Source organism: Dermacentor albipictus, chromosome 9, assembly GCF_038994185.2.
Source record: "Dermacentor albipictus isolate Rhodes 1998 colony chromosome 9, USDA_Dalb.pri_finalv2, whole genome shotgun sequence".
NCBI classification, from domain to species: Eukaryota; Metazoa; Arthropoda; class Arachnida; order Ixodida; family Ixodidae; genus Dermacentor; species Dermacentor albipictus.
Genome location: NC_091829.1, coordinates 30,704,106 through 30,718,600, shown reverse-complemented (window position 1 = coordinate 30,718,600; position 14,495 = coordinate 30,704,106). Strand labels below are relative to the sequence as shown.

Sequence of the window (14,495 nt, the reverse complement as noted above, 5' to 3'; positions counted from 1 at the left end):
CATTTCCACAGTGGCAGCACAAAGCCTATCTTACACGTTAACGTCGTGTCTTACGAAATCTGCTTTCTTCCTCGTATAGGCTCAACAAAACCGTCACCCTGGTGGTGTACCCACACAACGGGAAGGCCTCCGGTACTCTCTTTTGGGACGATGGCGTCGGGAAACGTGAGTGGATCTCGAAACACGTCAACGACCTCGTGATGAGTAGGCACCGTATACGGAAGCCTGGATAGTCTTAGTTTCGATCGATCAGTTTTCGGTTGAACTTCTGCACTCGCCAGAATACATTGGGGGTGCTGGGCTGCTGAGCACGAGGTGGCGGGATCGAATCCCGACCGCGGCGGCCGCATTTCGATAGGAGCGCAATGCGAAAACACCCGTGGGGCTTAGATTTAGGAGCACGTGCAGATTTAGGTGCAAGAACCCCAGGTGGTACAAATTGCCGGAGTCTCCCACTACGGCGTGCCTCGTAATCAGGTAGTGGATTTGGCACGTGAAACCCTATAATTTAATTTTAATTTTAGTATATTGTGATCATTAGCCGAGCGTGCACGTATAACCAACAGCATTGTACCGAGATGACGACATCTTGTGACTCCGTGTTAAGCTCAAGCTGACAGAACTTAATCTTTTGAGATGACCGAGTGTGATGTATTAAACTTTCGAAGTAGCGGTGTTCGCAGCGAAACAGCCGATTTACCAGCCGTTTAGATAGCTTTGCTAACAAAAGTTCATGTTTTGTCCAAATGGCTGTTACTAGTTCTTGTAGCAAGTTTATCTTAATGCAGTATGTTAAAAATTTCGTTAGCAAATTTTGAGAGCTGTGTATGTGAGAGCTAGGGCACGATATACCGACGGCCACCGGGTCTTGAGAATGACTTCAAGGATTTTCCACTGCCCAAGAACCTGTTCGCTTTCAAACGATTTTTCATAAATTAGCATCAGGTATTTTGAGGCTCGTTCTGCGTAGCTTCGAAAGGAAGCACACGAATGCTGTCATGACCAGAAGATGTCTTTAAATAAATGTATCATGTAATAATTCTAAATATTTTTTACTACGGTTCATACGTACTTGACGACAAGATCCGAAGTTAATGAAGACTTCATTAAAGTATTCAATAAAACGGTTGGGTTCGCTTAGAACTTAACTTGTGAATGAAGGTTATTTTAATATAGGTGTGCTACGTACTCAAGTGTTGTCACAATTCATGTGACGCCGTTGTGACAAAATTAAGCTAACTTCTATGGTTAATTCCACTTCGCTTCTATTAGCGCCCTTTTTAGGCCATGAGAACACTAAAAAAAGTTCGCATGGCAAGTTAATGGGAACCTGGTCCTTGCGATTTTTTTTCCCCTTCATTTTCACGCAGTGACCAAGGATTCCTTTTCCGTGATTCATTTACGTTTTGTTAGGGTGTATTGTCACGAACGGTGTTCATCGAAGTAACAAAAAAAAATCTAACCAGAACTCGACTATACGTCAACGCACAAGTTGCAATAGCAGTAATTGACTGTATAGGAAGGGAACGCTCTGGGATATCAAGAACTGATACATCGTCAGTTTATGTCCGGTTGTTTACCCGAATCTACACTTCTCTTTCAACAGGAAACATCGAAACCGGTGCCTACGATTACTTCCGGTTCCACGTCGCCGCTGTAAGTGAAGGAAACTGTCTTTTAGAAATCTTGCGAACCCATGCTTCGGTCGCAAGACCATAGCGTATTCTCGTTTTGGAAACTGCAAGACGTGGTTCTGAACAAAAACACAAACTCAGAATACACTGGTATAGACCCGTCTTCAGAAGTCTCTGTTTGTTGGGTCGGGAAAACGAGGAAAAGAGAGAGAGAGAGAGAAAACAAAGTGCCTAGCAGCGGAGAGAATAAAAGCCAAATTTACTATGAAACACCATGGTGACCATGGTGCCATTAACGTGAAGTCGTTGTTCTTGCGGCATTCAAACTTGTTTTCATCGTTCTTTTGCAGTGTGATACTCCGTTCCATGTGTAGCAGTCAACGCTGTGGAGGCTAGGGACACTTCTTGCACTGGCTTCGTTCGCCCTTGGAATATAGTTCTATGTTTGTTTTTGTTTTCTTGACCGCCATTGTGCGCAACTGCTTTTTACATATAGAATCAGTATTGAATGAAACAAGTTTTAATAAACCTTAGAAACGAACACAATGTGACATACGGCTGCTGATGCGTTGTCTTAGATCATTCTTATTTTTTTTTTGTTCTTTTCGGTTTTTTTTTTATTTGCGACCCATCGTGAGAAGCCTCACGTGCATGCTCGCGCGAGCGAACGCTGTTGGCGCGCAGCGAAGCGTGGACGTAGCGCGCGGAGTGATACAACTTTTCTTGACCGAACTACTTGCGTTGCTTCCACGGCGTTGACTGCCATGTGTCGAACGGAGCATAGACCTTATCCTATGAATACAAAAATAACTGGATGTGCGATCGACGAGACGTCGCCACAGCAGGACTTGACGGGGACCTGTCCTAAGAGGACCATAAATAGAAACATTGAATCAGTTTGGATTGATAAAGTATTTTTCAATAACTCTACTTTCGTTGATTGCGCGCTAATAGGTTGAATAACCATTAGAATGTAGTCGATTTTTACCGATAAATAAATTAGCTAAGCTCGGGCAGACGGCGTCAAAAACCAATGACGTCATGGCGAGCTTGCGCGAGAATTTCAAGATGGCGTCGCCACCCAGCTTTCGTTGTTGCTTCTTTTCTGGCGTTCCAAGCGTCTTCTCGGGATAGGAGTGGCTTTTCTTGGTATTGTGCAAGGGTTATTTACTAACACAGCTGCAATCATTCTTTTTCTCTTTACTGCTACCTCAACGTGACATCACCATTTGTGTATTGTTTTCGCTCAGCATTATCGTACACGTGGGGTTAATTTCGCCACACCGGGTACAGCAGTGTTTTGGAGTATACAAAGATTTTGGTTTTAATGATTTTGCTGTCAAGATTGCTCTTAGACCTGAAAACAGGATAGGAGATGATGAAACTTGGAATAAATCTGAACAGATGCTCAAAAATGCTCTTGATGCAAATAATGTTAGCTACGAACTACTTCCAGGTTCGTACTTTCAAATTCCGCCATCTTGTCTAATTACGCAATAATGTCGGCGTTTGGAGCCAATCGTAGAGGCAATAGCAGCCATCCGGGCCAATCAGAGCTGACAAGGTGGCGGATTCGACAATATGGCGGATTTTGTCAGTGACCAGAATTAGCACCCCCCCCCCCCGAGTGTCTGCACTAAATAAATTCATCTATTTGCTATTTCAGGAGCGTAATCGTTTTCAGGAGGCCCTTCGTGGGCCTTTAGATGTACTTTTCGAGCAAATGAAGACTAGCAAGAGAGTATATTGCGCTGCTGAAAGTTATCTTTATTTGTTGTGCGCCGAGGGATAGTCGAGAAAGCTGCCCTCGGCGATCAAAGGCGGATTATAGTAGCGCACAATGGGCGAATCATCACTTGTCTGAGCAGCAGGCTCTCGTCAATGACTGGCTGACAGGAGCCCTCGCCTTTGCTGCATTGCGCGGAAGGTGTGTGGAGAAGCGTATTTGGAGACTTTATCATATATTGCCTCGCCCTGTGTTGGTTGAATTTTGTTGCTTAGAAAACTGAACGCTGATATTTGTTGTGTCAGTATCAGCGTGGCCTCCTCTTCGAGTAATCCACATGAAGAGGTGTAACTGCGGCGCTAACTGCCACAGGCGGTCCATAGAAAAAAAAAACAATAACGCGCATTCGCCCTGTTATTGAAAATGGGGCGAACTGTTGTTGTCCATTTGTGGAACAGTGCGAAAAGATATCGCGTCCTGTCTTTTCGCTCTGTTCGCCGTGAAGTCGGTCATCTTCCGCATGGTCGATCTCTATATAGTGCGAAGCAAGTCTCGACGGCTTGTCCCATGTCTTCGCCACCCTATCCCTTTACCCAATGAGCCATCCTTAACGAGCAAAGGTTAATCGTCAGTATTAATTTTTTTACAGTGTCAGATGACTATTAGCCGGCTGCACAAGAACACTGCACCCGTGCCTCTCATCATCGGAAGCCTTGTGATGGTGGGCCAGGAGACCGCGCCCACCCAGCTCTACGTGGATGAGAAGCAGCAGCGAAATTCCATAGCTCCGATCGGGAACAAGGTCTTGACCGCTCATTTCACGCCATTAGGAGGTTTTTCAAGCGAATTTTGTATTCGTTAGTTTCGGTGGCGTTGACGGTGGTCAAGCACCAAAAAAAAAAAAACAGTTGCTCCCAGAACAGAGCAGCTGCAGGAAAAGGCGGTTTGATGAGGTGACAGCTGCGCCGGAGCGTGAGCAGGGTTGCCAGATTGGGCTATTACTAGCCAAATTGGGCTACTTTTTGTCCGAGTTGGCGTCACGATTTGCCTTTCGGCTATGTGGCTATTTCTGGGCTACATCTTTTTCCTGTGTAAAAAAAGGTAAAATGAGTTAAGCACAAATGAAAAGCACGCTGGAATCAAAATGGCAGACGACAGCAGGTTAAAGAAATTGAGTGCGTCTGCTACAAAATCAAAATTTGCAAGCTCTGCGATAGAACACATATGCATGTCAAAAGGTCAAGGATCGCGGCCTTTTGATCATTTTAATTAAGAAAGCTGGCCTCAGGAAACACGTCTCCATCTGCGAAATAACGACCTCGGCGCTAGAACGGAGGGAGAACACTGAAATTTAATTAAATTATGGGGTTTTACGTGCCAAAACCACTTTCTGATTATGGGGCACGCCGTAGTGGAGGACTCCGGAAATTTTGACCACCTGTGTTTCTTTAACGTGCACCTGAATCTAAGTACACGGGTGTTTTCGCATTTCACCCCCATCGAAATGCGGCCGCCGTGACTGGGATTCGATCCCGTGACCTCGTGCTCAGCAGCCTAGGGAGAACACCGAGCTTAACCTAACCGAAATTTGCCGAATTTTCTGTCTGCCGCATGGCGTCTACGCGGCAATTCGGACGGACCCTTCCTGTCCAAATTGCTGCTCCTCCAACGCCAACGTAGAACATATCCTCTTCCGTTACCCCACAGGCACCACAAGTATATCCGTTCCCTACACAACTCCAAACCCTCCTTTTGTCTTTGCTATATCGCTACCCGTATCAAATGCCGCCGTCGAACGAGTGTTAATTCAGCCAGGTCTCGCTCATTAAAACCGACCTTCGAAGTAGAATGTCGAACGAGACAATGGTAGCGCTCCTCCACGTGAAGTTTGGCCTGGCCAGGAACGGAGGCTGCTGCAAGGATTCTAAACCGGGCCAAGAATTTTTGTCCCGTTTCAGCTCGTGACATTTTGTATGGACCAAGCAGATTCACTTCGCAATAAGCTCGTGATGCTTAATCGTAGCATGCTAATTTATGTCTATATATCGTACTAGATTTTGTACCAACCGCCATCTATTGTGTTGGACTTTGTCTTGCAATTTTTGTAGTTTTTCGTTTAGTGCGTTGTGTGGTGTTAATCGAAATTATCATGAGCTGTAAGTAATAGTACTGAACACCTGAATGCATGCCATTGCTTAGCGTGTTTATTGCGCGGTGCTATTTTTGTGTGGTGCTTTTCGTGATTTTTTTGGTGTTCTGGGGAAAATAGAACAGTGCATTTTCAACGAAGAACGCATTTGCCTTATCATTAATTTGCCTGCATGCATGCCTGCGTTTCTGCACTTCTTGCGATTGTGCAGCATCTGTTTTCCGTGCCGCATGGCCTCCGTGACGATGCGCGCGGAGGTCATGCGTCGTCAAGCGTGGAAAAACTAATATGTAGGTATTCTTTCCGCAAATTAATTCAGTATGCTTAAGAAACGACTTCACAAAAAGACGGGAGATTTTTGGCTACTTTTGGGCTACCCGAAATTTTCGCTTTTGGCTACATTTGGGCTACTGCGGAGGCCAATTTGGTTACCCGTGGTTGGAGCGATCTGGCAACCCTGGGCATGAGTCATCAGCGAGGATTCCAGCTGCATAGTCGCGCGCTCACGTCACGCCCGCAACCAATCAGAGCCGTTTCGCTTCCGCCGGGGAGGGAAAGGGCAGGAAAGGGTTTCGCGCACGCTGCCGCCGGCTTATAGTTTTCGTTCAGTTCAGTCTCGGAAAACGGATAGGAGGGCCACGCGTTGAGCGTTCCCCCCGAGGAACAGGCAGCCTTCGACGAGCGGCGGCGAGAACTCGCCGCCGGCGCACCGATCTAGCCGTTAGAGCCGCCCGAACCCAGGCAATCGGACAGCAACGAGAAGATCCCGAGCTGAGGGAGCGGGAGGCCGAAGCAATCCGGCACCGTTACCTGTGGGTTAGTTAACCGTGACGAAGGTCAGCTGCGTGCAGGACAAGCTTCGCTTAATTACCTCTGTTTTCCGGTAGGGGAAGCGCTGGTCATTTTTTCAGATGCAGAAAAATTAAGTATTACTTCTTAATATTGGGGCGGAAGTTAGGAACTAATGCGCGAGTGTAAGCACTCGTTAAGAATCCGTCCGATCGCGGCTCTGAGACGACATTGACTGCTGTTTTATAGACAGCGTGCAACGCGAATATATGTGCTTGCAATTCTTTTCCGGTAAAATTAAAAAATATAAACCCGCTCACTGGACTTCATTTCGACTATACCGCGCACAGGCCGTGCATCTGGAGATACGGCGTGTAGGGTTCTGCATTTGCAGTTTGCCCAGGGCAAACTGTTACCTGTTAGTTACCGAATTACCTTGTTTTCAGTGCAATTGTAGAAATTCCCAGGAGGGCCCTCGTGCGTTGCTTTATTTGAACGCCTGTAGCCGAGGTATACGAAGAGTGCGCCCTACTTAACCCTCGTATACACCTCGTCAGTGGTGCTCTTCCAGTAGATGGCGCCACCGTATGTCCTGGCGCCTAATGGCGCCGTCGATCGTTTTCTGTCTGTCCGTGCGCATAAGTTGAAACGGAGTGCGCTTGGTCCGGTACCACTTTACGAATTTGGCGAGTTGCTATCTAACGTTGTAACACGGTATATGTTTTCCCAACAACTTCAAATGTCACGCCTCAAGAATCGCACCGCTGAACATATCGCGGTATCACATTAAGCGATCTGCGTGCTTTAGGGGTACGTAAGAAGCGGCTCCATTTATACAGGCATTGCTGGGCGAGTTTGCTCATCGCACAAGGGCGGGAGGAGCCGGCAAATTTAAACGAAAGCACAGAGATATAGAAGTATAGGGACGAAGGCTGGATCAACAACTAACGCTTCTTCATCGGAAAGGCACATGCGCCAGACGGACAACCAGAAAAACTGTAAGCCGAAACAGAAAATAAGAAAACCTGAAATGATCCATCGGTCTCATCTCAATAAAGAGTTCGCGTTTTTAAATCAGAAACTGTTAACACCTTACCTGCAGGCGATAGGCCTTTGTTCGGCATAGCAAGGAAGCAGAAACTCCTTAAAACTTCAACTACGCACCAACTATAGCTCTCAGCAAGTTCTGATATAGTTTTTCCCGTTGTCGGGTTGACACATGCACCGTCATTTCGGTCAGTTACCTCATACGCGCCTGCAATTGTTCCTCGACTTTTGTTACCCTGTCTCCTTGTTACCATATTCCTGAACGTTGCGCCTTGCGTGATTTGTGATAGCCTCGTATTTCCTATGTACTTGTAGACTACTCCTTCCTTGGCCATCGGAAATCTGCTTGCGGTTCATTATGCAAAATAGAAGTGAGGCGTGCAGACAGGACACAAGAGTAGAGAAGTGGACAACACGAACGCCGACTATCAACTGAAGGGAGCACTGAGGCGAAAAAATGAAAGATAGTCGATATCAGTTGATAGTCGGCGTTCGCGTTGTTCACTTCTCTACTCTTGTGTCCTGTCTGCACGCCTCACTTCTATTTTGCATAATGAATCCTTACCAACTCAGCTCAGCTTTCTGTCGTTCTAAGCGGCTTGCGGTGTTGAATAAATAAATAATAATAAAAGAACTGTCGGCGCTACACGTACTGCGTTCGTCTGCGCAGGTGTACGAGTTCAAGGTCCAGCTTAGCCTGCACTTGGACAATGCGGAGCACAGCGTCGAGTGGGAAGGCGAGGCACACAGATGCGTCACGTGACATGACGGAGCATCGGAAATAGCAGTCTGGCAACGTCGCGAGGCCACGCAAAATGCCACCGTGGGCCTCCGCGACGAAAATTCGAGAGTGACCGGTCTCTCCAGCCACGGCTGTTGCGAGATGCGCAAATAAAACAAGGAGATTCCGAACTTCTGCGGGAACAAACATTGGCCAGCGCAATCTCCGCCTTCTCGACATCGATCCTCTCTTCCACAAAAGGACTCTCTCTCTCTCTCTCTCTCCCCTTTAAGTTCCCTTTATATAGCGTTTCTTCACCTATGGTTTTATTTTGCACTCGTATTTTGTCCTTGCGTCAGATCGTCATTTCACACGAATACTGATCCTGGAGGTCTCATAACGGCACTGTCGTCAGCGATCTCTTGTGAGATTTTTTTGCTCATGTTCAAAGAAACAACGGTATGACGTCTGACGAGCCGCCCATTATCAGGAAGTGACAGCAACAGTTGTAAAGTTTTACGTAGTGTTGAGGATGCACTTTTATTGCATAAAAAATAGTAAGCTAGGAGTTCCAGAGAAAGTCCCACTGCAAGTCCAAGCAGGTACAGGATGCGCAGGTCCAAGCAGGTATACAGAATCATTCGAATAGACAGAAGCAAAAAATAGCAAACGTCAATCAGTAGTAGGTTCAATTGGGTACGGCATCGAGTTCCATTTGCTAATAGTTGTGGAACAAAGAAATACTTGAACACTTCAGTACGTGCAAAACATGGGGTTAAAGTTTGGAGTTTCTGGTGCGGGGTGTGTCTGTAAGTATATATTGATGGCTCAATAATTACTTTGTTACTAATAAGTGCAAAAACAGTCTTAAGGCGCATAACTATGGTAATCTATACTATAGATTACCATAACTCTATGGTACTTCCTATCATTCCCATTTAGGTTGAGGCCACGTGGTTGAGGCAACGTTACTAGACTATAATAACGTTGGGTTGAGGCAACGCTCATGAGAACCCCCGTAGACACTAGCGCCACATTTCCCTCTAGGGTATTTATTTAGAAACTCTATGCTACAAACAGATGTACATCGTGTGGCGAGGTTGCCACACTTAATCACATATTATGGGAATATCAGCATTCAACAAACAAGTCAGGCACAGCCGACCCTTGCCGACCCCTCCGTCTCTTCTACCGTCAGCCACCGCTCGCGCTGGAAGACCGCAATGCTCAGCTCGAACCTCACAGAACAACCATAGAGAAAGAAATTTCAATATGGAACAACTCTGGGCCTGACGCAGGCCCAATTTCTGTGGTGGTTTCGGATTTGCGAGACGGAGCGGTTGTGTCCCGGCGGCAACTTTCATTTACAGCGTTTTTCGCTGCTGTAAGGTGCAACCAGCGGTGTGGACTGTACGGCTCCTCTGTCAAAGGATTGCACGGTAAGTTCGAATGAACTTCAAATCTTTGTGTCGAAAAGCTGTTCATCTGCGAATCACTGACGCCCGTGCGCCTTGCTATAGGTTAGTTTTCTAGGCCTCGTGCGAGTGCTTTTGTGACGTTCAATCGTAGACATACTTTCAGGGCATGCAACTTAGCTTGCGCTATCGCCCTGGAAATCAAAATGTGTCGCCGAATCGCCGGCCAGTGCTGTATAGACAGCATGACGGACGAAAGAGGACCCGAAATGGCGCGGCCCACATCAACGCCTACAACCCCGACGGTTGTGCTGAATCAGCCGCGGGATCCAGGAACGTTTTGCGGCACCGACCACCTCGACGTGGAAGACAGGATCGCCACGAATGAGCGTGTAAGTGCCCACAACAAATGGTATCTGACGATTACGTTGGCTAACTTCGCCTTCTGCTTACAAGGCGCGGATAAGGTGTGGTATGGCAACTACAAGAAAGAGCTTAATTAGTAGCAAGAAAATAACAATAAATAGCTTATTGCTAAAGCAATGTGTGGCTCATGAGGTGGAAAATGTGGCGCTGGCATGACTACCGATGGTTCGAAATGTGCTCGAACCCATATGACCAGTGATGGGAGTCGAACCCAGAACCTTTGGTTTAAGGTGAAGAAGTTAAAGCCCTCGAGATCACGACCATTGTGGCAGTCCACTTTACTGTAATTTCTGTCAACCTTAATCCATTTCAATCCTGCTCAATCTACATTTCTCTGATTTCTACCAACCTTAATTCCGTTAATTACACCTTAATCCACCTTGCTATAATTTGTACCAACGTTATTCTACTTTACTGTAGTTTGTGTCAGCCTTAACCCAGATTAATCCACATTAAACCTCTTTAATGCAGCTTAGCCAACTGCGCTTTAATTTGTACCAACCTTAATGTACCTTAATTCACTTAAATCCACCTTGAACTAAATTGCAACAACATTTCTCTGCCTTAATCCTCTGTAATCCACGTTGCTCTAACTAGTGCCAAACTTAATCCAGGTTAATACATTTTAATCCGACATAATCCCCATGAATACACCTTAATTCACCGTATTTCACTTTCATTCACCTTCATTGATTTTACTTTCTCCTAATTTATTTCATTTAACCTTAAGACGCCTTACTTGTTCTAACTTCGGTTCACTCTGCTTCACTGTAATTCGCTTTAATTCGCGACAATTTTCCATAGTAACCACTAATTAACGCTGTTATACCATTTGCGGTCTTCCACATTACTACCCAGGTTATAAGCTGATGACGTCGCATTGATTTTTCGGACCACTCGTGGAGAACGCCGGTTTTTCTGGCACATCAGAGCTATGTTGCTTTAATTCGCACTCAAAGGCACTACCTTATTTGTATAATTAAATAGCAAGAACATATCAACATAAAGTTTATTTTAACCCCATATATCAGGTAATGCTACAATCAGCAGGCAGCATATCCAGGGCCCCAGCGAAAAGAGGCACTATTGAGCGCATTGTTTACGAAATTAAATCTTAGTAGCAAGAAAATACCAATGTATAGTTTATTGCACCACCATAAGGAGATGCTACAATCAGCAGACAGCATATCCAAGGGCGCAGCGAAAATACGCACTACTGAGCGCATTGTTTACGAAGTTACAGTTTAGTAGCAAGAAAATACCAGTATATGGTTTATTTCACCGCCATCAAGTGATGCTACAATCAGCGGACAGCATATCCAGGGCCCCAGCGAAAATCGGTGTTACTGAGCACACTGTTTACGAAATAACAGTGTCGTAGCAAGAAAATACCTATATGTGGCTAATATCACCGCCATCAAGTGATGCTATAACCAGCAGACAGCATACAAAGGGTCTCAGCGAAAATCAGTGTTACTGAGCGCATATTTCACGAAATAACAGTTTAGTAAGAAGAAAATACTAAAATATAGCTTATTTCAACACCATCAGGTGCTGCTACTATCAGCAGACAGCATATCCAGCGCCCCAGCGTAAGTAGGTGCTACCGAGCGCAATATCTACGAGATTACAATTTAGTGGCGAGAAAATGCCAATAAATAGCTTCTTTTTCTCCAAAAGGAGACGCCACAATCAGTAAACTCTTTAGGACGGGCGGTACTGAGTGCACCTTTAGGAAAGTGCAATTTCGAAGCAAGAAAATGTCAACAAATAGTGTACTTCTTTACCAACAGATGACGCTATAATCTGCAATCTCGTATTTTGGGCCCTAACGGAAAGAAAGGTGCTATAGGTCGCATCATTTTGAACGCTCCTTTCTTCAAGGGGGGCCCTAAATATGGGATTTGCCGATTGTTGCGTCATCTGTTGGTGAATAAATGCACTATTTACTGGTATTTTCTGGCTTCTAAATTTCACTTTCCTAAAAATACGGTCAGTAGCACTTATTTTACAGTGTTTGCCGATTTTAGCGTCATCTGTTAGCAAGAAAAACAATTTGTTGCTGTTGTCTTGCCATTGCTCTGCATTTTAAATTAAACGCTCAGTAGTCCTTATTTTCGTTCGAAATCTGATTACGGGGCTCTGCTCATCGTAGCTTTACCTGTTAACGGAAAAATTATTGGAACTATTTATTGTGTTTTCTACATTGCATTAAATAATGCAGCGGCTTTTAGTACGAAATTATTACGTGTCCCATGCGGCAGAAAGGCCGGCGTTGTCCGCAACGAATGACACCAAAAATCAATGCGACGTCATCAGCTTCTTGTAGGACGTCAGTAGTAATATAGATTACAAATTGTATAACAATGTAAATTAGTTGATATTGTGGCTAATTAAAGTGAATAACAGTGAAGTAAAGTGAAATCAAGGTAGAACACGTTTAGGTCACTTAAAGTGGAGCAAAGTGGATTAAGGTTGGTACGAATAATAATATGGTGGATTCACGTGAATTCATTTGGATTAAGGCGGATTCAGGTTCGTACAAATTGTGGAAAGGCCGATTATTGTGGATTGAGGTGTATTAAGGTATAATATCAACTAATTTACATTGTTATACAATTTGTAGTCTAATTTGTAAGACACTGATGAGGTCGCATTGTTTTTCGGTACCGTTCGTTGCGGACAACGCCGGCATTTCTGCCTCATGGGACACGTAATACTTTCGTACTAAAAGCCACTGCATTATTCAATGCAATTTAGTTGGAAGAAAATACAATAAGTAGCTTCCTTTTCCTTTAACAGGTAAAGCTACGATCAGCAGAGCCCCGTAATCAGATTTCGAACGAAAATAAGGGCTACTGAGCGTTTAATTTAAAATGCAGAGCAATGGCAAGACAATAGCAACAAATTGTTTTACTTGCTAACAGATGACGCTAAAATCAGCAAACACCGTAAAATAAGCGCTACTGACTGTATTTTTAGGAAAGTGAAATTTCGAAGCCAGAAAATACCAGTAAATAATGCATTTATTTACCGACAGATGACGCAACAATCGGCAAATCCCATATTTAGGGCGCCCTTGAAAAAAGGAGCGTTCAAAATGATGCGACCTGTAGCACCTTTTTTTCCGTTTGGGCCCGAAATACGAGATTGCAGATTGTAGCGCTATCTATTGACGAAGAAATACACTATTTGTTGACATTTTCTTACATCGAAATTGCACTTTCCTAAAAATGCACTCAGTAGCGCCCATCCTAGAGAGTTTACTGATTGTGGCGTCCCCTTTTGGAGAAAAAGAAGTTATTTATTGGTATTTTCTCGCTACTAAATTGTAATGTCGTAGATATTGCGCTCGGTAGTACCTATTTTCGCTGGGGCCCTTTGTATGCTGTCTGCTGGTTATAGCATCACCTGATGGCGGTAATATTACCCATATATTGGTATTTTCTTGCTATGAAACTGTTATTTCGTAGGGCACCTGGAAATATTGTGAATTACAGTGAAGCGAACTGAAGCTATAGAACAAGTTAATGTAAGCGGTCCTAATGTGAAACAGAGTTAATTACGGCAAATGAAGGTGAATTAATTGGCGTAAGGGTGGAGTAAAGAGAATTTACGTGAATTAAGGTTGGTACACAATATAGCAACGTGGATTAAGGTGGATTAAAGTGAATTTATGTGGATTAAGGTTGGCAAAGTTAGAGCACGGTGGAGAAAGTTGAATTAAAGTGGAATAATGTGGATTAAACTGGATTAAGCTTGATGCAAATTCCGGTAAGGTGGATTAAGGTTGGAAGAGATTAGAGCAAGTTGGATTGAGCTAAATTAATGTGGATTAAGGTGGAATTATGTGGATTGTAACGTAGCATGTTGGCCAAGAAATAAAATATGTATTGGTATTATCTTGCTGCTAAATTGTACTTTCCTAAGTAATGCGTTTAGTGGTGCCTATTTTCACTGGGGCACGGGATATTGTGTTTTGTATTTTCTTGCTGCTGAATTGCACTTTACTATATAAGGATTTTTCCCTTTCGTGCCCTGAATACGGGGTTTGTTAACTTTAACTGCCTGTTGGCGAATAAATCAACTACCTTTTGCTATTTTGCGGCTGCTAAATTGCTCTTCCCCCCACCCCCGCACTCAGAAAAAAAAACGCGCTCAGTAACATCTAAAAAAGAAATGGTAAGCTGCAATCACCAAACCACTTATTCAGGGCCCATATGGAATAAAGGCACTACTGAAATGATTATGTAGGAAAGAGCGAATTAGTAGCAAGAAAATACCAGTAAATAGTTCAATCAAGCCAAAGCGTTATATGGTTTATGAAGTGGGAAATCCAGTGTTGGGGTCGTGACCACCGATGGTCCGAAAAGTATTTGAACGCACCACCATTGGTGGGCGTCAAATTGACGGTATTTGGTGTTCATTAAGGCGAAGTTATTTAAGGCACTCGAAGCAACTATTGGTGGTAGGTTGTCCTTTGAGTATGATGAACCGTGAGATTGAGGGAGCATGTGTGCGCCTTAACTATGTCACGGATACGCTGGACATGAAAAGAAATCGATGACATTAGTGCTGTGTGAGAAAT

The 14,495-nt window shown here is 44.4% G+C and overlaps 1 protein-coding gene across 1 annotated transcript in view; it reads left to right on the top strand.

Annotated features, from left to right (window-relative positions):
* Positions 1–8,273, top strand: part of LOC135912742 (probable maltase-glucoamylase 2) — a 45,198-nt gene extending 36,925 nt beyond the window's left edge. The window contains exons 21-24 of the mRNA XM_065445273.2: positions 80–165; positions 1,607–1,656; positions 4,010–4,162; positions 8,016–8,273. Coding sequence (XP_065301345.1) covers positions 80–165; positions 1,607–1,656; positions 4,010–4,162; positions 8,016–8,108 — 382 coding nt within the window. The 3' untranslated portion in view covers positions 8,109–8,273. The remainder of the gene's footprint in view (positions 1–79; positions 166–1,606; positions 1,657–4,009; positions 4,163–8,015) is intronic.
* Positions 8,274–14,495: the final 6,222 nt, after the last annotated feature.